Source organism: Pan troglodytes, chromosome 9 (assembly GCF_028858775.2).
Source record: "Pan troglodytes isolate AG18354 chromosome 9, NHGRI_mPanTro3-v2.0_pri, whole genome shotgun sequence".
NCBI lineage: Eukaryota > Metazoa > Chordata > Mammalia > Primates > Hominidae > Pan > Pan troglodytes.
In genome coordinates, this window is record NC_072407.2 from 24,092,549 (window position 1) to 24,114,180 (window position 21,632).

The 21,632-nt window shown below is 42.1% G+C and overlaps 1 protein-coding gene across 14 annotated transcripts in view; it reads left to right on the forward strand.

The window, feature by feature from the left end:
* Nucleotides 1-21,632, forward strand: part of NAV2 (neuron navigator 2) — a 773,425-nt gene that overhangs the window by 713,752 nt on the left and 38,041 nt on the right. For all 14 annotated transcript variants that reach the window (XR_008538002.2, XM_054662160.2, XM_508328.8 and 11 more), the window contains 7 exons: nt 440-492; nt 6,324-6,347; nt 6,462-6,536; nt 15,687-15,770; nt 16,128-16,239; nt 18,196-18,341; nt 21,147-21,319. Coding sequence is in view for 13 of the 14 variants with exons in the window: in XM_054662160.2 (XP_054518135.1) it covers nt 440-492; nt 6,324-6,347; nt 6,462-6,536; nt 15,687-15,770; nt 16,128-16,239; nt 18,196-18,341; nt 21,147-21,319 (667 nt within the window). In the remaining variant the exon portion in view is untranslated. The remainder of the gene's footprint in view (nt 1-439; nt 493-6,323; nt 6,348-6,461; nt 6,537-15,686; nt 15,771-16,127; nt 16,240-18,195; nt 18,342-21,146; nt 21,320-21,632) is intronic.

The window sequence follows — 21,632 nt, forward strand, 5'->3', positions numbered from 1 at the left end:
AAACTGTATTTGGAACACAGTCTTAACCCTAAAGGAATACATTAGAAAAAAGAGTGAAGCGAAATATGCTGGAACAGTAACAGGTTGCCTCCGGGCAATGCAATTGTGAGTCAGTGCAGGTTGTGACAGTGAATATGCTTCTTAACCCTTCTCCGTACTTGAACATTTTTGTTCAGTAATCATATATTATTCTGACAGTCAAGAGAAAAAGTATTCAGAAGGTTGAAGGGAAAAATGTGGTAATAGAAAAGTGACATCCTTAGCAAACTATTACTTATTTGTCACTGACCTATCGCCAAACCAGGAAAGGTTGTGTCAAGGTGAGATTAAGTCATTCCAAGCCTGGAGTGTCCTGTATTGCTGATGTTCTCCTCCCCTGTCCCCTTTTTGGTTCCATAACAGCCATCTATCAATTCACCTTTTTTTTTTCTTTTAATAGTTCATGGATCCTCACTCTCCTTGGTTTCCAGCACATCGTCAATTTATTCTACAGTGAGTATAAATCAATGCTGTGTGGCTGTGATCATGAGAACTGGGGTTCCTTTATCAAATGTGTCAAGAATAAAATATATGCATTTATCCTAGGGAAAGCATTTCCATTATAAGGGGATCAATTAATTAGGGAACAAGATTTAAAATTCACAAACAGCTATTAATTATATTATACCAACCCCAAAATCCAGAACTGGCTGCCTTGTTAAAGTGGCATTGTGCTTTAGGTGATAACTATTCAGAATGTGTGAGAAGCCTTGGCCACCTGCTGATGGACTTGGAAAATAAAGGCCTTGAGCAATTTATTAATCCTTTGTCTGCCTCAGTTTCTTTCTTTCTTTCTTTCTTTTTTTATTTGAGACGGAGTCTCCCTCTGTTGCCCAGGCTGAAATGCAGTGGCTTGATCTCGGCTCACTGCAACCTCCGCCTCCTGGGCTCAGGTGATTCTCCTGCCTCAGCTTCCTGAGTAGCTGGGACTATAGGCACGTGCCACCACGCCCAGCTAATTTTTATATTTTTAGTAGAGACAGAGTTTCACTATATTGGCCAGGCTGGTCTCAAACTCCTGACCTTGTGATCCACCCACCTCGGCCTCCCAAAGTGCTGGCATTACAGGCGTGAGCCATGGTGCCCGAACAGCCTCAGTTTCTTTATCTGTAAAGTAGAAATAATGGCAGTTCCTACCTTATAGAGGTGTAATGAGGATTAAATGTTATGAAGATTACATTTCACTACAATATAAACTCTTTCTAGACAAGGACATTTTTGTTTTTATTCCTAGTGCCTAGAACAGTACCTAGCACGTAGTAGGTATTTTTTAAGTAGGTTTGAAAGAAATGGGAAAATGAATCTAAAACAATGAATATAGTACACACAGCTCAGAGCAAGCACTCCTAAATGCTAGCTATCATACATGAGAGAGGTTTACTAAACGAAAGCCAAATGTAATCAAATACATTTAGATCTTCAGTACTACTGGATTTGTTCAGTAGTATTTACTTTTTATAGCTGTACACTATTTATTTTATTTTATTTTAGACAGACTCTCGCTCTGTCACCCAGGCTGGAGTAAAGTGGCACGACCTTGGCTCACTGCAACCTCTGCCTCCTGGGTTCAAGCAATTCTCCTGCCTCAGCCTCCTGAGTAGCTGGGATTACAGGCAGGCACCACCATGCCTGGCTAATTTTTTTACATTTTTAGTAGAGACGGGATTTCACCATGTTGGCCAGGCTGTTCTTGAACTCCTGACCTCAACTGATCCGCCCATCTCAGTCTCCCGAAGTGCTGGGATCACAGGCGTGAGCCACCGCGCATGGCTATAGCTGTATGCTATTTACTTTAAAAACAGTAATTTGGGAATTTCTACAGGGAAAAAAAAAAAGTCTCTTTGTTAATTGTGAATTGGAAATTCTTTAGCCCTTAATCCCATGGAAACAAATGTTTTAATAATTTAGGTTTTGATAATGCCTGGTTTCTATATAGCAGAATACACTGTGTATAGCTCCTGGAAAATAAGAGGACACCCCAGAATCAAGTTAAAGATACCAGGGCCTAACTTAGGCCTGTATTGAGCAAACAAACTTCAGTGATTGCTGATATGGTCTGTTTTGAAGGACCTAGAAACCCTTGCTTCTACCCACCTCACCCCTCCAACTCTAAAATTCCTCTTTCCTCAGCTAGTCATCTTGTTTGAAATTTCATCACTAAGTCCTAGCTTTCCTTTTAAAGGCTTTATGTAGAGTAACCTTGGAGAGAGGTTTTTTAAGCCATCATCTGCTAAGAAAGCATAGAGATGGTCTTTCAGCTGTCAGCCTGTAGATAAACTATGTCCTTTCTTCTAGAATGAAACTGTGGAATATGGGTACCAAGGCTGGTACTTTCAAACCTAAATGCACTTCTTCAACAGTATTTACTAGCACCATGGATATACCAGGCTCTGGACTAACCCCTAGGATATAATTTAGGAGAGAAAGGAGCCTGCTACTGACGGAGGAAGCTGCAGGCACCAGAGGGACATGGGACTCTAGCTTCACAGGACTGGCACAGAGAAGCTGTAGTGGATATTTCAGTGCCCAGCCCCGTGTTTTCCCTGTGGCATTCCCAGGGGTTCTTGCCAACACAGAGGGGAGTGGGTTTTCCAGAAGATTAAAAAAATGGGAGACTGGCCAGCATTATCCAGACTTGGAGGGAAAGAGCATAACCTTCTCAACCTGTGTGTCTTCAGATCTAGGAAACTGTCACATGCAGTTCCTGGGGGCAGCCCCTTCATGCCAACCACTAGAAGTCCTTACAGTAAAAGACTCTCCTTCAGTAGCTGTTGTTCTGGATATGGGGACATGAAGATACTGTTTTCATGAAATTTGAAATTGTCTTTTCTGAGCTGATATAAATTCAATGAATTAGTAAAGACCTAATAATAATACTTTTGAATTCCATTTTTATCTGGATAACAAGAGACCCGAGGTGTAATCATAGCGTTCTTCTCACCATATGACTTTGGGCAAGTCATCTGGTTATTCAGAGTGTCTCCCCAGTTTTGCCCTTGGCATCAGGAAACCAAGCAAGGTGATCTTCTGAGGCCCCTACAATCTCTGACATTCCATGAGTCATGGAGTCAAAGGCTCCCATTTACTGTCCTCAGTATGCCTTCTCTGAGAATATAGGTTGCTTTTGCAGACTTGAAAAAAAATAGCCTATCAGTTGAATGTTTTTATGCTGGTGCTGTCTACTAATTTCAAGAAAAACTACAAGTCTGGCTAGACTCTGCTACCGCCTAGCACTGAGGTGTGGTCCTTTATCTGTTATTACATTCTTGGTGATAATGAAATTCTGAAACACATGCTCCAGGCACCTTTGTAAACGTTAAGGTGAATAAAGTACTTGTTTGTTGTCTGAAAAGAGATCTTTGAAATGTTAAGTTGCCACAGACCCAGACCAAGGAGCCTGCTGAGAGTTTTAAAGGCTCTTATTGGGTGACAGTAGATTCTTTCCTTGAAATCTCTATAATGAATATTCAAGAATGCTCATTCTGCATGAAATTTGCAATTTTAATTATCAGTGAAAGAAAAGATTACACAGTGCTAAATGATTGCCATGGAAAAGTTATGGCTAGCTCTTGGAGTAGAGAAAATCTCAAAGGCCACTTCTGGCATTAGACTTGCTTTCTTGTTTGGTAGGGAACACTGGAGTTCCCAGGAGAGCTGCTGGATGGATGGAGGCTAGCAGCTTCACATAGTGTTACCAGATGTGCAGAACAGCAGCAAGGGGGGCAAGATGCAAAGCACATGCTTTCTCTAGGCTGCTGTTGATAATTGGGGCCCAACCCCAGAGACAGGTGGGCACAGTGACAGACAGTGGCAGAGGCATGGGGAAGGGCTGTTAGGGCCTGTCGATAGAAGTGTTTCAAAGTAGGGCTTGTCCTATGTGGATGGCTAAGCCTGCTAACAGGTCTCCGCCAGCCTTCTAAATGTTAGATAGTGGTTACATTCTCACCATTAACTTGTACCCTTTGGATTGAACTCGGGGCTTATTTCTGGAAAGCCCCCGTGAGAATGTAGCTATAGTAAAAGTGCAGGAGAATATGCCTAGGCTCTGGAGCCAGACTACTTTAGATCCAGTCCCAACTCTGCCACTTACCAGCTGTGACCCTGGACAAATGACTGAACCTTCCTGTGCCTCAGTTTCCTCATACACAAAACAGAAAGCAATAGTATTAGTACCTCCTCAAAGAGTTGTTATAAGGATTAGATGAATAATGAATGTAAAGTGCTTGGAACAGTCTCTGGCACATGGTAAGCATTCAATAAATGCTAGCTGTTATTACCAGAATGCAGGCAACACAAGGTCAGGGACTTGGTCATGTTCACGGCTCTATCTTAGGTTCTTAAAAATAGTGCCTGGCACACAGTAGGAAATCAGTAAATATTTGATAGGTGGTGGTAGTGAGGATAGATGGACAGACAGAGACAAATGAATATTATCTGGGAGGGAAGAGTGAGCTCTGAAGACATCTTCCAACCTTCTCCTGAAAGCATTTCTTAGATAAGGAGGTTGTTCAGTGTGATTTCATACAAAACATTTAACCTCTCTGAACCTCAGAAGGAATACAAACAAACCTACCTAATGGAATTTCTGCAAGGATTAAATGACTTGGCTCCGTGTATTTAAAAATTGGTTGCTGCTAGTAGGAGCCAACCTAGAGGAGGGGACTTGTGGGCAGGATCAGGAGGGAGGACAATGGGGAGCATAGGTTGAAGGCGGATCAGACAGGAAGCAGCTGCCTACCTATTCCAGCTGATGGATGTGCCCTGCGAGTTCTAATGAATCATACCCACTTTGTATTGTGAACTAATGGAGATGCTGACATCAGGGTCAGATGCTGATTTTTTAAAAATAATGGGCTTATCCCTAGTAAAATTGGATTAGGACACCTAGCGAGGACCCAAGGACAAAATAGAGTTCTTACTGATGTTCACTCACCTATCTGGTTCCCAAGTCACTCTTCCCTCCCTGGGTACAGTGATGGGTAGAGAGAAGGTCAGGAACCCTCAACATTTCCAGGAAGGAGGAGGGTTCCTCTTTATGAGCCCCTGTGGGAACTAGAGGAGAGGGAAAGAAAGGTTCCTCCTGCAGCAGGCTCCCCAATTCATGTGGGCTCCCCCTGTGGGAGGAGAGAGGGTCTTATAGTTTCTGGCTAGCAGGTACCTGTGTCACCTAGACACAGAGCCAGCATGTAAGGGACAAAGAGGGAAGCCAGTAAGAGGGGCAGCAGAGTTCACGATTACTTCACAGGGTCACAGGTAATTGGGGTCCTTGAAATGGGACAGCACAAAGATGAAGGCCACATTTATCCTCACAACCTGTGGAGTTACCAGGCTGGCTGATAGGGGCTCCCAAACCCCCCTCACTTTGAGATCTTTCTGCCCTGGTGCTCCCACTGCAGTGTCCTAGGGAAGTGAGAGGAGGGCAGAAAATGGGGCAGAATTAACCCAGGAGCAGTCTTCCTTGCTCCCTAGACAGGGTTGCCAGAGAAAATACTAAACCCTCAATTAAATGTGAAATTTAGATTAACAACAAAATTTTTTTTAGTATAAATATGTCCCTAATATTGCATGGGACATATTAGACCCTTTATTTTATTTTTTGAGACGGGTAGCCTCTGTTGCCCAGGCTACAGTGCAGTGGTGTGATCTCAGCTCACTGCAATCTCCACCTCCTGGGTTCAAGCCATTCTCCTGCCTCAGCCTCCAAGTAGTTGGGATTATGGGTGCATGCCATCACACCTGGATAATTTTTTTTTTTTTTTTTGTATTTTCAGTAGAGACGGGTTACACCATGTTGGCCAGGCTGGTCTTCAACTCCTGACCTCAAGTGGTCCACCAACCTCAGCCTCCCAAAGTACTGGGATGTCAGGCATGAGCTACCATGCCCAGCCCTAGACTTTTTTGTTTTTTTTAAAGCTATTCAAATTTAACTAGGCCTCCTGTATTTTTGTTTACTAAATCTGACTCATGGCCTTCTTATCACATATCTTCTTCTGAGCACTTTACCTATCACCATCCTTGCCTGGGGAGCAGGGTGGCTCCTCACAACCAAAATGTGGAGTGGTGTTCTCATTCTTCCTAATTTTTAAAAATCATAAGCTGTTTGTATTTAGCCTTTCTGATGGGTCAATTTAATTGAACCAGTTTTTCCAGAGAAATACACCAGAAAAGAAACTAATAATTCTTCCAGACTGCTGCAACTATCTGAATATGGTGTTCCTGATGGGCTGGACTACACTATTCTTTGTTCCTTAACTGGTCTAATTTCCTTTATGTTTTCTTTACAGCCAGAAGAAAAATGCCAGTCAGAGGTAAGGAACAGCTTTCTGGTTGGATTTCCTCTTTAACTATTGTCAATTATTTGACCCTGCTCACCTTGGAAATGGACTCCCAAAGCATGTAACCCTCTCCCTTGTCATCTTTAGATTCGCAAGCTGCGGCGGGAACTGGATGCCTCCCAGGAGAAAGTTTCAGCTTTGACCACCCAGCTGACAGCAAATGTAAGTACAGACATAGGGCAGTAGCATCGGGACAGGAAGCACCATCCTTGCCTTCTGAACAGCCTCAAGTCCTCCTGTGCTGAACAAATAGAAGTAGCACATTATAAAGAAAAAGACACAGGCTTTAGCATCATGGGTGTGAATGTCAGTTTGGACACTTACTGGCTTTGTGACTTTGGGTAAGTTCTTGAATCTCAGCCCGCGTGTCCTCATCTGTGTAACGAGGGTGACAGTATTTACATCTCAGTATTGGCCCACAGTCAATGCTTGCAATATGCGAAGTGCTTATTAAAATCTTAATTTCTCTTCCTCTTTCTGAAAATTTTGATTTTAAGGGTGGGAAAAAGAAGCAAAAAGGAAAGAAGGGGGAAGAAACGAAATGTAGGGCTTTTCAATATGTAGGTAGCTGCTCTGTCATTGTGATATACACGATTATGAATTTAGGAGATGCTGCCAACCAGCATTCAATTCAACAACTGTTTGAGTGCCAGCTATGCCCCGGGCACTGTGGGTTCAACAGCAGAGCAAGCACAGTGACTGACATCTTAACATTCAGTCTCTGGGACAGCAGAGAAACAAAACAAACAATTTTGCTATAACATGATAACTGTTAAGATAAAGGGAGGAGGTGGTAGTGGGAATATCTAGGGGGGGCACCTAGCTCACTCTTGGTGGGGGATGAAAAAGGGGACAGCTCATCTGATATTGAAAATAAGAAAAAAATTTTTTAAAAGGGGGACAGGAAGGACTTCCTGGAGGAGGTGACATCTAATGGATGCTAGGTAGGGGAGAATGCACAGGGATGACAGCATTCTAACCAAAGAGAATAATTTGCACAAAGGTTAAGGAGAAAGATCTTGGTGTATTTTGAACTCTCAGTAGGTGGGTGTAATTAGTGTCTATGGCTTGGATGTGGAGGAGAGGTAAGGGTGGAGAGGGGACAGAAGTAGGGAGGAAGAAGGCAGCGAAGAAAGCCAGGGGTCAGATCACAGTGTCTGAGCTGTTGGGGTGAGCATCCGGGCTTCCTCCTGAAGTTAGTAGACACCTCTCAGTGCGTTTTAAGTAAGCAGTGGGTGGGCTGGTTTGCACTTTAGATAGAGGATCAGAGTAGAGGCAGAGGTGCCTCATCCCCCACCCCCATCAGCCATGTCTGTATTGGAGCCCTGATGCACAGCTGTGACCAGGTGAAGGCTGAAGCTCAGAAGGCAGAGCCTGAGATATCGAAAGGTGCTAAGGTGCCTCTGAGGCAAGGCTTGCTGCCCAGGAGTTCACCACCCAGCCTGAGCCCGTTGATAAATGTGTTCAAGCCAGACAGAAAGCAACCTGCATGACCACGGCATGTCGTTAAAATGGAAACCAACTTCAAGAGGCTGTCTTCCCTCAACTAGAAAACTGAGCCAGTCCCCCACATTAGTCATTCGCCTGGAGTTTTTGCCATGGTATTCCCAGCTTGAGCCTTAGTTTACTCAAGGGAACCATTTCTCTTTAAGGTCGGCATGTGAGATACCTAGTACAGTGCTTGACCTTAGTTATTAGCTCAGTAACTGGTAGCTGCCCCCATTAATATATAGTCTCCTAAGTTCTCTTTCTTTTCTGGAAATCTTTGATTTTTTTAAAAAACCCTAACATAGGAGACCACAACGTGTTTTGTAATCTTTTATTTTCTTTACCTCTTCTGCCACCAGTAATGCTATCAAAAGAACCTTAAAAACTGACATGAGAACTTAATTCTGAGGCGTAGGTCCTATTCAGAAAAGCAGTATTCTATAGACAGGTTCTATTCCATGGGCAGATTCTTCATCCGGATAACTAGATGTGTAGATTTGAATCCAGAACAAACCCTAGACCAGCAAGTCAGGGTCTTCTGGGTGTAATCCAAATGTGTGGTTTGACAGCAAACCCCTGTCAAACCACAGTGATTCTGAGCTACTCTCCTAGTTTAAGAGTTACAGATGCCAATTGTTGCCTTTACTAGTCAACAAATAGTAGTTAACTTACTTTCCGGTGAACTTGGGTTAATTGTTCCAGTGACCTCGTGCTGCCACAGGAGCCTCACCTTGGGCCATTTGGAACTCTGCTCTCTGTTCTAGAAGAGTCAGAGTGAGATCCCTTATATTATTCCAGAAGGTGTTTTGTTCCTCATAAAAGGCACTGAATCCAGTATTGTTTTAAAGTAAATATTTAGTCTTACCGCACACTGCTGGAAGGGTGAACATGTTTTATTGTCTGCCATCTTTCTCGCAAACCAAGCTGTGTTTGTTTTTCTAGGACAAACTACTCAAAGCCACCTTCTCTGAGTGTTTTTATACCACTTGTGTTTGTTTTCCCTGGGAATGTGAGCGTGGCACTTGATGAGTAGGCTGTTGTGTGTGGCTCTGAACCAGGCTTGGAACAGCCTCCACAGCCTGTATTTTCATAGTTGTGCTAATGACACAAAGGCAACCCTTTTGCTTAGCAGAAAAATGGGATCCTCTGGATCTCCAGAGCAAATGTGTTTTCTTTTTAAGCTTGCAAAAACACCTTCTCAATAGCAGTCTTCATGGGGTCAGGTTTTTTTAATTTTTTTTTATTATACTTTAAGTTCTGGGGTACATGTGCAGAATATGCAGGTTCGTTACGTACGTATACATGTGCCATGACGGTTTGCTGCACCCATCAACTCGTCATCTACATTAGGCATTTCTCCTAATACTATCCCTCCCCTAGCCCCCCACCCCCCGACAGGCCCTGGTGTCTGATGTTCCCCTCCATGTATCCATGTGCCATGTGTTCTCATTGTTCAACTCCCACTTATGAATGAGAACATCCAGTGTTTGGTTTTCGGTTCTTGTGTTAGTTTGCTGAGAATTATGGTTTCCAGCTTCATCCATGTCCCTGAAAAGGACATGAACTCATCCTTTTTAGGGCTGCATAGAATTCCATGGTGTATATGTGCCACATTTCTTTATCCACTCTATCATTGATGGGCATTTGGGTTGGTTCCAAATCTTTGCTATTGTGAACAGTGCTGCAATAAACATACGTGTGCATGTGTCTTTATAGTAAAATGATTTCTAATCCTTTGGGTATATACCCAGTAATGGGATTGCTGGGTCAAATGGTATTTCTAGTTCTAGATCCTTGAGGAATTGCCACACTGTCTTACATAATGGTTGAACTAATTTACACTCTCATCAACAGTATAAAAGTGTTCCTATTTCTCCACATCCTCTCCAGCATCTGTTGTTCCCTGACTTTTTAATGATTGCCATTCTAACTGACATGAGATGGTATCCCATTGTGATTTTGATTTGCATTTCTTCATATGTTTGTTGGCTGCGTAAGTGTCTTCTTTTGAAAAGTGTCTGTTCATATCCTTCACCCACTAAATGGGTGGGTGGGTGTTTTTTTCTTGTAAATTTGTTTAAGTTCTTTATAAATTTGTTTAAGTTCTGGATATTAGCCCTTTGTCAGATGGATAGATTGCAAAAATTTTCTTCAATTCTGTAGGTTGCCTGTTCACTCTGATGAAGTTTCTTTTGCTGTGCAGAAGCTCTTTAATTAGATCCCTTTTGTCTATTTTGGTTTTGTTCCCATTGCTTTTGATATTTTAGTCATGAAGTCTTTGCCCATGCCTATGTCCTGAATAGTATTGCCTAGGTTTTCTTCTAAGGTTTTTATGATTTTAGGTCTTAGGTTTAATTCTTTAATCCATCTTGGGTTAATTTTTGTATGAGGTGTAAGGAAGGGGTCCAGTTTCAGCTTTCTGCATATGGCTAGCCAGTTTTGCCAACACCATTTATTAAATAGGGAATCCTTTCCCCATTGCTTGTTTTTGTCAGGTTTGTCAAAGATCAGATGGCTGTAGATGAGTGGCATTATTTCTGAGGCCTCTGTTCTGTCCCATTGGTCTATATATCTGTTTTGGTACCAGTACCATGCTGTTTTGGTTACTGTAGCCTTGTAGTATAGTTTGAAGTCAGTGTGATGTCTCCAGCTTTGTTCTTTTTGCTTAAGATTGTCTTGGCTATGCAGACTCTTTTTTGGTTCCATATGAAATTTAAAGTAGTTTTTTTACAATTCTGTGAAGAAAGTCGTTGGTAGCTTGATGGGGATAGCATTGAATCTATAAATTACTTTGGGCAGTATGGCCATTTTCATGATATTGATTCTTACTATCCATGAACATGGAATGTTTTTGCATTTGTTTATGTCCTCTCTTATTTCCTTGAGCAGTGGTTTGTAGTTCTCCTTCAAGAGGTCCTTCACGTCCCTTGTAAGTTGTATTCCTAGGTATTTTATTCTCTTTTTAGCAATTGTGAATGGGAGTTCACTCATGATTTGGTTCTCTGTTTTTCTGTTATTGGCGTATAGGAATGCTTGTGATTTTTGCACATTGATTTTGTATCCTGAGATGTTGCTGAAGTTGCTTATCAGGTTAAGGAGATTTTGGGCTGAGAAGATGGGGTTTTCTAAACATACAATCATGTTATCTGCAAACAGAGACAATTTGACTTCCTGTTTTCCCAATTGAATACCCTTTATTTCCTTCTCTTGCTTGATTGCCCTGGCCAGAACTTCCAATACTATGTTGAATAGGAGTGGTGAGAGAGGGCATCCTTGTCTTGTGCCAGTTTTCAAAGGGAATGCTTCCAGTCTTTGCCCATTCAGTATGATATTGGCTGTGGGTTTGTCATAGATAGCTCTTATTATTTTGAGATACATTCCATCAATATCTAGTTTATTAAGAGTGTTTAGCATGAAGGGCTGTTGAATTTGTCCAAGGCCTTTTCTGCATCTATTGAGATAATCATGTGGTTTTTGTCTTTGGTTCTGTTTATGTGATGGATTATGTTTATTGATTTTCTTATGTTGAACCAGCCTTGCATCCCAGGGATGAAGCCCACTTGATCATGGTGGATAAGCTTTTTGATGTGCTGCTGGATTTGGTTTGCCAGTATTTTACTGAGGATTTTCACATTGATGTTCATCAAGGATATTGGCCTGAAATTTTCTTTTTTTGTTTTGTCTTTGCCAGGTTTTGGTATCAGGATGATGCTGGCCTCATAAAATGAGCCAGGGAGGATTCCTTCTTTTTCTATTATTTGGAATAGTTTCACAAGGAATGGTACTAGATCCTCTTTGTACCTCTGGTAAAATTTGGATGTGAATCCATCTAGTTCTGGACTTTTTTTGGTTGGTAGGCTATTAATTGCTGCCTCAATGTCAGAACTTCTGATTGGTCTTCTCAGGGATTTGACTTCTTCCTGGTTTAGTCTTGGGAGGGTGTATGTGTCCAGGAATTTATCCATTTCTTCTAGATTTTCTAGTTTGTTTATGTAGAGGTGTTTATAGTATTCTCTGATGGTAGTTTGTATTTCTGTGGGATTGGTGGTGATATCCCCTTTATCATTTTCTATTGCATCTTATTTGATTCTTTTCTCTTTTCTTCTGTATTAGTCTGGCTAGCAGTCTATTTTGTTGATCTTTTCAAAAAACGACCTCCTGAATTCACTGATTTTTTGAAGGGTTTTTTGTGTCTCTATCTCCTTCAGTTCTGCTCTGATCTTAGTTATTTCTTGTCTTCTGCTAGCTTTTGAATTTGTTTGCTCTTGCTTCTCTAGTTCTTTTAATTGTGATCTCAGGGTGTCGATTTTAGATCTTTCCTGCTTTCTCTTGTGGGCATTTAGTGCTATAAATTTCCCTCTACACACTGCTTTAAATGTGTCCCAGATATTCTAGTATGTTGTATCTTTGTTCTCATTGGTTTCAAAGAACATCTTTATTTCTGCCTTCATTTCCTTATGTACCCAGTAGTCATTCAGGAGCAGGTTGTTCAGTTTCCATTAGTTGTGTGGTTTTGAGTGAGTTTCTTATTCATGAGTTCTAATTTGATTGCACTGTGGTCTGAGAGTCTGTTTGCTATGATTTCCATTCTTTTGCATTTGCTGAGGAGTGTTTTACTTCCGATTATGAGGTCAATTTTAGAATAAGTGTGATGTGGTGCTGAGAAGAACATATTTTCTGTTGATGTGGGGTTGAGAGGTCTGTAGATGTCTATTAGGTGTGCTTGGTCCAGAGCTGAGCTCAAGTCCTGGATATCCTTGTTAATTTTCTGTTTTGTTCATCTGTCTAATATTGACAGTAGGGTGTTAAAGTCTCCCACTGTTATTGTGTGGGAGTCTAAGTCTCTTTGTAGGTCTCTAAGGACTTGCTTTATGAATCTGGGTGCTCCTGTTTTGGGTGCGTATATATTTAGGATAGTGAGCTCTTCTTGTTGCATTGATCTCTTTACCGTCATGTAATGGCCTTCTTTGTATCTTTTTATCTTTCTTGGTTTAAAGTCTGTTTTATTGGAGACTAGGATTGCAACTCTGCTTTTTTTTTTTTTTTTTGCTTTCCATTTGCTTGATAAATATTCCTTCATCCCTTTATTTTGAGCCTATGTCTGTGTTTGCATGTGAGATGGGTCTCCTGAATACAGCACACTGAAGGGTGTGGGCTCTTTATCCAATTTGTCAGTCTGTGTCTTTTGATTGGGGCATTTAGCCTGTTTACAATAGGAATGCCCGTAAGTGGAGTCATGGGTGACAATCAAATGCAGAACTGAAATCAATGGAAATCCAATCATTTACATTTAACTTTGTCATTCTTTTGCAATATGAGGATAGTAAATGTTCTTTGAGACATCCAGACCCTGGCCTGTTTCCTTTGTCAACTATGTGACTGTCATAAATTGATTGGCTTTTGTTTTGCCACACTCTCCAGGGCAGACTAAAGCATATCTCTTTATTTTAAAATGCAGAGGCACTGTCTCCATGTTTTTTGTTTTTTGTTTTTTGTTTTTTTGAGACAAAGTCTCGTCCTGCTCTTTTGCCCAGGCTGAAGCGCAGTGGCACAATCTTGGCTCACTGCAAGCTCCGCCTCCTGGGTTCACGCCATTCTCCTGCCTCAGCCTCCCGAGTAGCTGGGACTACAGACAGGTGCCCACCACCATGCCCAGCTAGTTTTTTGTTTGTTTGTTTGTTTGTTTTTGTATTTTTAGTAGAGACGGGGTTTCACCGTGTTAGCCAGGATAGTCTCGATCTCCTGACCTCAGGGTCCGCCCGCCTTAGCCTCCCAAAGTGCTGGGATTACAGGCATGAGCTACCACGCCTGGCCTGTCTCCATTTTTAATAGAGAGAGGGAGTGCAATCAGAGAGAAGCTAACTATTCCACTTAACATTTCTACTACAAGTAGAAATGCTCCCTGCCAGCGGTTGATTCTAGAGATGTCTTAGCCTCCACCATCCCTGTTTAATGAAGTCTAATAACAGGCCTCTCTTTACCCCTCACATCTCTCCTTAGATTGAAATGTCACTGTGCCTCCTCACAGTGCACGGCAAAAGCTTCTCCCCACCCACCCCCCATGCTTATCCAGCGTTGATTCCTCACTGTGTGTGTCAGTCATCTCCTCCTCTCGAATTTCACAGCATGATCAAATCTCACATCTCCCAAGCTCCTCCCATGTATCCTCTGCCCTTCTCATCCCTCTTGTAGCCCACTGTGTTTCTACTCCCCCGTCTACACCTGTGTTCTCAGGTACTCGCACTCCTCTCATAGTTTCTCTTGTCACTTTCTCATTCCCAAACCTCCTTTTTTCCCCACAAGTGTCCATGCATTTCTGTGTTTTGCAGTACCTGAACAGTTCATAGACCATTTTCACCGGTCTTGTTTCATTTAGCTGAAAATAACCCTGGGAGGAAAATAGATATTGGTACCATTTCATATATGAAGCTGAGGCTGCTAGGATCAGGTGATTTGCTCTGTTATGGGTATTCAGAAGGAACTACAGGGAGAGCTGAAGACCTCTAACTCTAAATCCTGTTCCCTTCCCCTGTACTACACTGCCTCCTTCATCTAAGTGCTTTTCTTTTCAATCCTTTAATTGCTCATCCAACATATATGATTGAGTGGCTGTTTTTGTACCAGCAGTGTGGATACAGTAAGGAGCAAGGTAGACATGGTGTCAGTCCTCATCAAATGCACAATCTGGTGATCCTTCTCATCTGCTGCTCAAATGCCTCTCACTCTTGGACATGCCACTATTCCATTATACAAGTAGAGATTGAAGATTAGAAGATCCTAGCTGCCTAATGGCTTCTTCAGTCTATTGCTGGAAATTCCTTAGCATGACTGTTTGAAACAGCTCCATTCTTTATTTTTGGCTTTAATAACATTACCAGGATTCTCATTCAATCAACTAATATATCACCTACTACTCTGCTTCACAGTCAAAAGCTTAGTGTTAGGGCACAAAGTTACCTCTTACCCTTGAAGAGAGTTGCAGAGCAAGTGGCAGTCAGGAAAATGCCACATTTCCCCATTCTTAAACTTACTCTTTTTTTGTATTTTAACATCTCTGAAAATTAGATGCTATTTTACTTATAACTGGAAGCATTTAAAAAATTCTTAGAAATATAAAATAATGGTACGTCTTATGTCATATTCTAACAGAAGTGTATAAAACTACGTGAAAGCCTGTGGGAAAGTGGTAACCCCCTGGAGGAACTGGGAAACATTTCTCTGAGGAGGTAGCAGATGGGCCTTTCAGTGGCTTTTTATTAACCAGGATTATAACAAGCAAACTACGCCAATCATTTTGTTTGTTCATTCTACTAACATGCTTAATATGAGCCTCTATTGTGAGCTTAGCACTTGGTGAACAGAAGATCATCCTCCATTGTAGTAGAGAAGACAGACATACATTACCAATTACAAGACTGCATGTATTTTTAACTATGATATCTCAAAGTGTATATCAGAAGTACAGTTTGCTTGTGAGAGTGCATATGAGGGTGTCGTGAAAGTACGAGCCGAGAGCTCTTTACACAGACAGGTAAAAATTATTAGGCAAGGAATGGGAGAAAGGGTTGAGAGGGAAGAACATTTCAGGTAGAGGGGAAAAGATGTACAAGGGCCCTAAGGTGTGAAGGAGCACGGGTTGTTTGAGCAAGTAGAAGACTGGAGTGACTGGATCCCAAAGAGTGGTGGGGAGTGGGATTCAAGAGGAGGCTGAAAAAGTAGCCTAGATCAATGGACCCACAGCATTTTCATCTTTAAGAGCCAGACACCTTCTAAGCACTCTTGCCTTGCAAGGTAATATAACTGAGGTTGTGTCTTCCCCTCCAGGCTCACCTTGTGGCAGCCTTTGAACAGAGTCTTGGTAACATGACAATCAGGCTCCAGAGTCTGACCATGACAGCTGAGCAGAAGGTATGGCAGAAAGGATACTTTAACCCTCCCTACTTGGAGTTAACAACAAACTTGAAAATACTATTCTTTCATTTCAGATCATTGTGTGGATGTTAATGTATTTCTTGAATTGTTAAAGTTTAATTGTAAGGAGTCCAATCTGTTGAGTGAAAATATGACAGATTGATAATGGCATCAATGATAGATCTTGTAGTTATAATCCTACTTTTATGTGTTTGTTCATGCCTGTTGATCCATCTGAAAGGTTTTGTTGAGCTACTTCATTCCCGCTCCTCCTGTGTTGAAGCCAAGTTGTACTTCAGTTGAACTCTGTACAGAATGATTTTAGGCTGACCAATAATTTTTTCTGTTCCCTAGGATTCAGAACTGAATGAGTTAAGAAAAACCATTGAGCTGCTAAAGAAACAGAACGCAGCTGCCCAGGCTGCCATTAATGGAGTAATTAACACACCTGAGCTCAACTGCAAAGGTAAAGTAAGGGAAACAGCCTTTAGCCAGAAGACCTGCCTGCCCTTAGGAGCCCTCCCCTGACATCATATGATGCAACCTCCTTGCTAGAAGACAGTGTCTGCGTAATTCAGCTCCATGTCAGGCGAGCAGGAACTGGAAGGCAAACACCTTTAATCAAGTCACTTCTGGCCTCTACAAAGATGGCTATGGTAGTTCATCTTCTCTGATATATCTGAAAAATGGAAGAAAACATGTTTCTATTGGCAGAGTGTTAAAGTATTTTACAACCCTTAATTTCACTAGCACTTTGATATTTGCATGCTGATATATGGCATAAGCTGAACTGAGTTCCTCCCTTATTTGTCCAAGAAAAGATTTCTTTTTTTTTCTGAGACACTCTTGCTCTGTCACCCAGGTTGAAGTGCAGTGGTGCAATCTTGGCTCACTGCAACCTCTGCTTCCCGGGTTCAAGTGATTCTCCTGCCTCAGCCTCCCAAGTAGCTGGGATTACAGGCATGTGCCACCATGCCTGGCTAATTTATGTATTCTTAGTAGAGACAGGTCTTGCCATGTTGGCTGGGCTGGTCTTGAACTCCTGTCCTCAAGCAATCCGCTCACCTCGGCCTCCGAAAGTGCTAGGATTACGAGCATGAGCCACCATACCCAGCCCAGGAAAACGTTTCTAAGTGAATTATTTTGTCCTTGTGTATCTTGGGGTAATGTAGGAGTGCAGGTGAGTTAGCTCTCATAACAATAATATTAACAGTAATAGTAATCATAGAAGTAATATGGAGAGCTAGGATTTATGGAACACTTAATATGTTCTAAGGGCAGTGCTAAGTGTTTCAATGATTTCATTATCTGGTTTTCTTTCTACAACAATCTTGTGAGTGTGATTCTGTTCTTTCCTCCTTGTACTGATGAGGACACTAGTGTTCATAGATGAGAGTCACTTTCTTTTTCTCTTTTTGAGACGGAGTCTCACTCTGTTGCCCAGGCTGGAGTGCACTGGCATGATCTCCACTCACTGTAACCTCTGCCTCCTGCGTTCAAGTGATTCTCCTGCCTCCACCTCCTGAGTAGCGGGGACTACAGGTGCATGCGAACACGCCTGGCTGGTTTTTGTATTTTTAGTAGAGACAGGGTTTCACCATGTTGGCCAGGCTGGTCTCGAACTTCTGACCTCAAGTGATCTGCCTGCTTTGGCTTCCTAAAGTGCTGGGATTACAGGCATGATCCACTACACCCAGCCGAGGGTCACTTTTTAAGGTCAGGGATTAGGGAGAAACTGAAGTGAGGCTAGAACCTGATGAGTTGGTTTGACCCTACAACTAGTGTTCTCAAAGACCAGCCTTTAGGTGTAGTTCTGTCCTCATGAGAAAAACTATCTGCAAACTTTATGTCAGATATCACACATTTTCAATATTGGTGTTGTTTAGTCTATTGGGCCTCCCGAAAAAGTGATAATAGCTTTGAAATGGGAAGGATTTGCAAATGAGTTGGCTGGACAGAGTTAAGGGAAAAGAATATCCAGATAGAGGGATAGCACATGGAAGGGCCCTAGATGAGGCAGGCATGGCACTTCCAGAGGGCTGCAAGAAGGCCACTGTGACAGGAGCCCAGAGAGCAGGAGAGGGAGGGGGCTAGCAATGAAGGTGCCAACTGCTCAGTTCACAGGCACATTTCCACACCTATCTAAAGCTTAAGAGCTGATGTTGGGGAAATTCTCCCTACACCTCCCTTGACTTCTGTTTTGTAAAGTGGGGAGAGATAGGCCTCATTTAACTGACCGAAGAGGGCAATGCACTCACCTATTCAAGGATCTTAGAAACAGCTGTAGGGAACAGAGTTGATGTATATGTGGAAAACACCCAGTAGTCCTCAGGTGGGTGGGTTTTGCTTAAAGGGCAAAATCCTGAGATAAAGAATAGGGCTCAGGCTGGCAGCTGCTGAAACACCCTGCCTTGGTCTCCAGGAAACGGCACTGCCCAGTCTGCAGACCTCCGCATCCGCAGGCAGCACTCCTCAGACAGCGTCTCCAGCATCAACAGTGCCACCAGCCACTCCAGCGTGGGCAGCAACATAGAGAGTGACTCAAAGAAGAAGAAGAGGAAGAACTGGGTGAGTGCACATCCACTCTCCTGGGGACTGACGGACAGAGTCAGTTGCAGAACTGGCTGCTGCATCTCCCCAGATAAAGTCCAGCCCAGCTACTATCTGTGGAACATAGCACTTTGGGCGTAGATCCCAGGAAATGGTTTGTGGATGGGTTTTTACTAAAATCAATATTGTACTCAGCAAAACACTAGAATCTGTAACATCCCTACCACTTTGTATTTTTTTCTCATTCATGAGACTTTTCATAAAGTACTCATCTTTCATTTCATATGTGTGTCATTTCTTCCTCATTATATGTTGGCCACAAAGTTTCAGGTACTAGAGGAAAGTTATTCTTAAATGGTTTCTTCATAGATCCAAAATATTTTTTGAGCATATTGCTAGTTATTCCATCTTTAGCCATAATCTTTATCTATTTATTATCACAAATGCCTAGGGATAGCATCAAACCAACCCTCTCTTTGAAAACTTTTTGACCATGTCCTATAAATAAAAGTTTCCTAATGTCAGTGTTAGAAGTTAGCAAGTAGTTCTAAACCAGAGGTTGTACCTCAAATAGCAAGTTTAATAGAATCAGTCTCCATTACAGTGTTTCTCCATGTGTTCATAATCCCAATGAGTTATTTGAATTTTTGGACAATGGTGCCTTGGGTGGTTTTTTCCACTCTCCCAGAAAAATTCCACCCCCCACTCTCCATCCAGTTTTTTAATTCTTCTTTAAAGGCTACAGAGCTCTGACTGAGATTTGCTATCCCTTGTCTTCAGTGCAAGAATATCTCAAGTTGATCTGGAGTTGACCAGTGGCCCCATTCCCCATTTGTGCTGACGGCATCCTGTTTCACTAGTAGCTTCAGTGTCCTCATTCATTCTGTACACTTCTCACTCATTTTGTGTTATCTTGGATGGGTGGCGAGGTCTAGTGATACAGACATCAGGGATTTAGTAATTTTGGTTGTCAATGACTTGCATTGGAAGCAAGCTAAAAAGCCAGTCTAGTGTGACCCTCTCATCTTTCTGATTAAATTTTCTTTTTTAAGTTACTAATGGCTCTTAGTCAACTTATTTGTTATGACTAAACACAGATAGGATTAATTCATATTGCTGTCTCTAATATGCAATCGATAAACATGGTCAGCTTTGATTTTCAAAGTGACGAGAGAGATATTTTCTACGAAAAATAGTGGTTATTCCATTTTCTTCAAGAAATAAAACGTGCTTATGTTGCTTTAAGACAACTCCCGCTTATCAGTCAAATCAGGGAAGATGGATAATTGGCATCCTCAGCTAATCCCAAAGCTTAGCTCTGTCTGATCTTTGTAATCTCCTCTTCCACCTGGCTTTTCACCAGAGGTAGAGGCAAGGATTTCAGTTGATGGCTTGTGTCCCTAATCCTTCTGTTTCTGTGACTGCTCTCTGGAAATATTATCAGAGGTAGGAAATGGGAGAGAAAAGGGATCTAGATTTGCCCACAAGCTGGACATGTGGTTTATTATAGATGAAACCTGTTGATGGGAGAAAAATCTCATCAATTTTTAGAATGGCCTGTTTTCTGAATTTTTCAGTGACTAAGAAAACCCCTGGAATGTATTTTCACAAGGAAAAAAGACTTTAGAAAAAGGAAATTACTTTGAAAAGGCCTGTTTTCAAGATGAAACATTAGTTTTTGGCCTAGAAAAATCTGATTATGGCTTTCAGAGAAGACATTGCATTTTAATTCTTTATGTTCTCATTAAAATGTTTAGGTATCCATTTCCTGCAACGGGGGGCGGGGTGGGGGGGGGTACGAATTTTCAGATCCATCTCATGATTTGGGGAAATTGTAATATACTAGTTCCTTTTCCCCCAATATGGTTAATAAATTTCTTTAAAATAACCATTTTCTGAGTAACAAGTGACATGGCTAATTTGCTGCTTATTAGAGTATCTTCTTATATACACAAATAGCTGAAACTCCTAAGTGGATAGGTTAAGGAGCTATACAGCCATCCAGGGCCAGTGTAACAGTGAAGCTAGAACTGCTCAAAAAGAAGACATCCGCTCCAACCTCCCCAGAAATTTAAAGCACAGAGAGGTGACTGACAAGAAAAAAGAAGAGAATGAGAAGCACAGGAAGGTGGGAGGCAGCCATTTCAGCCAGACAGGGAAAAGCTGGAAGAACTGGAATTGTAGAGGACTCCCCAACCTGCTATTCCCTTCCTTTCAGAAGGGAGGAACATGCCCCCAGTGCTTTTAAAGATCTGTGTTCCTACTGGAAACCTCCCCTGTGTGTGGTGTTTATTATTAGCCATGTTGTGTCTGAAAGTCCGAAGCTTTCCCTGTCACTGGCTTTCTCTGTTAAAAAATTGTCTTTTTTCCTCCCCCTTCCCCATTTTTGCTTGCGTTTTCTCTGGCAGGTCAATGAGGTAAGCAAGACCAACTTTAATATCAGATACCAAGCTAACCCATCCATTGATATGACTAACCTCATCCGCATCCATCACCGTGTCTGAGCATCCTGCTTTGTTGCCGTGTAACCTCATCTTCCCAACATCCATCTGCTGAGCCAGACTCTGTGTTGCTGTTGGCATCTAGTCTTGAACCAAGAGTAGGCATGGAATGTTACCCACAGATGCAGTCCCTCAAGCTGGCAACACCAGATAACTCTTCCTCCCTTAATGCACTGATTCAAAAGAGCTCTTGGGAACCTCTTCCATTGGTGGGGGGAAAAACATGGGAGAATTAATCGCTTTTTTGTGTGCATGTCTCTGTTTTGCCAAGGTCTAAGCATTGGTTGCCCCCGCTGTGAGACTGACAGTCTTGTATATTCAGTTACGCAGCTCCTTCAAGCAAGCTTTCGGGAAGAAGAAGTCCCCAAAATCTGCGTCCTCTCATTCAGACATTGAGGAGATGACGGATTCTTCTTTGCCTTCCTCACCAAAGTTACCACACAATGGGTCCACAGGTTCCACCCCACTGCTGAGGAATTCTCACTCCAACTCTCTGTAAGTCTGTCTGCCTAGTCAGATAACATCTTTGGCCCCTGAGAACCTTCTCCAGTAGGAATGGCTAGGAGTCCTGTTATGACACATCTGCTCCTTGGGATCCTTTATGCTTTGCTTTAATAGGACTGTGCGTGTTCTTTCAATGCTTTAGGACTGGGAAAGTTGAAAGAGAAAAGAAACTTAGGTTTTCGTTCTGACGGTGTCAATATCCATAACTAACTTGTTGGCCTTAAGCGGGTTACTTAAGTTCTCTTTGTTTCCATACCTTTGTATATCAATTTGGGATAATGGTTTTTGTGTACGTATCCTAGCC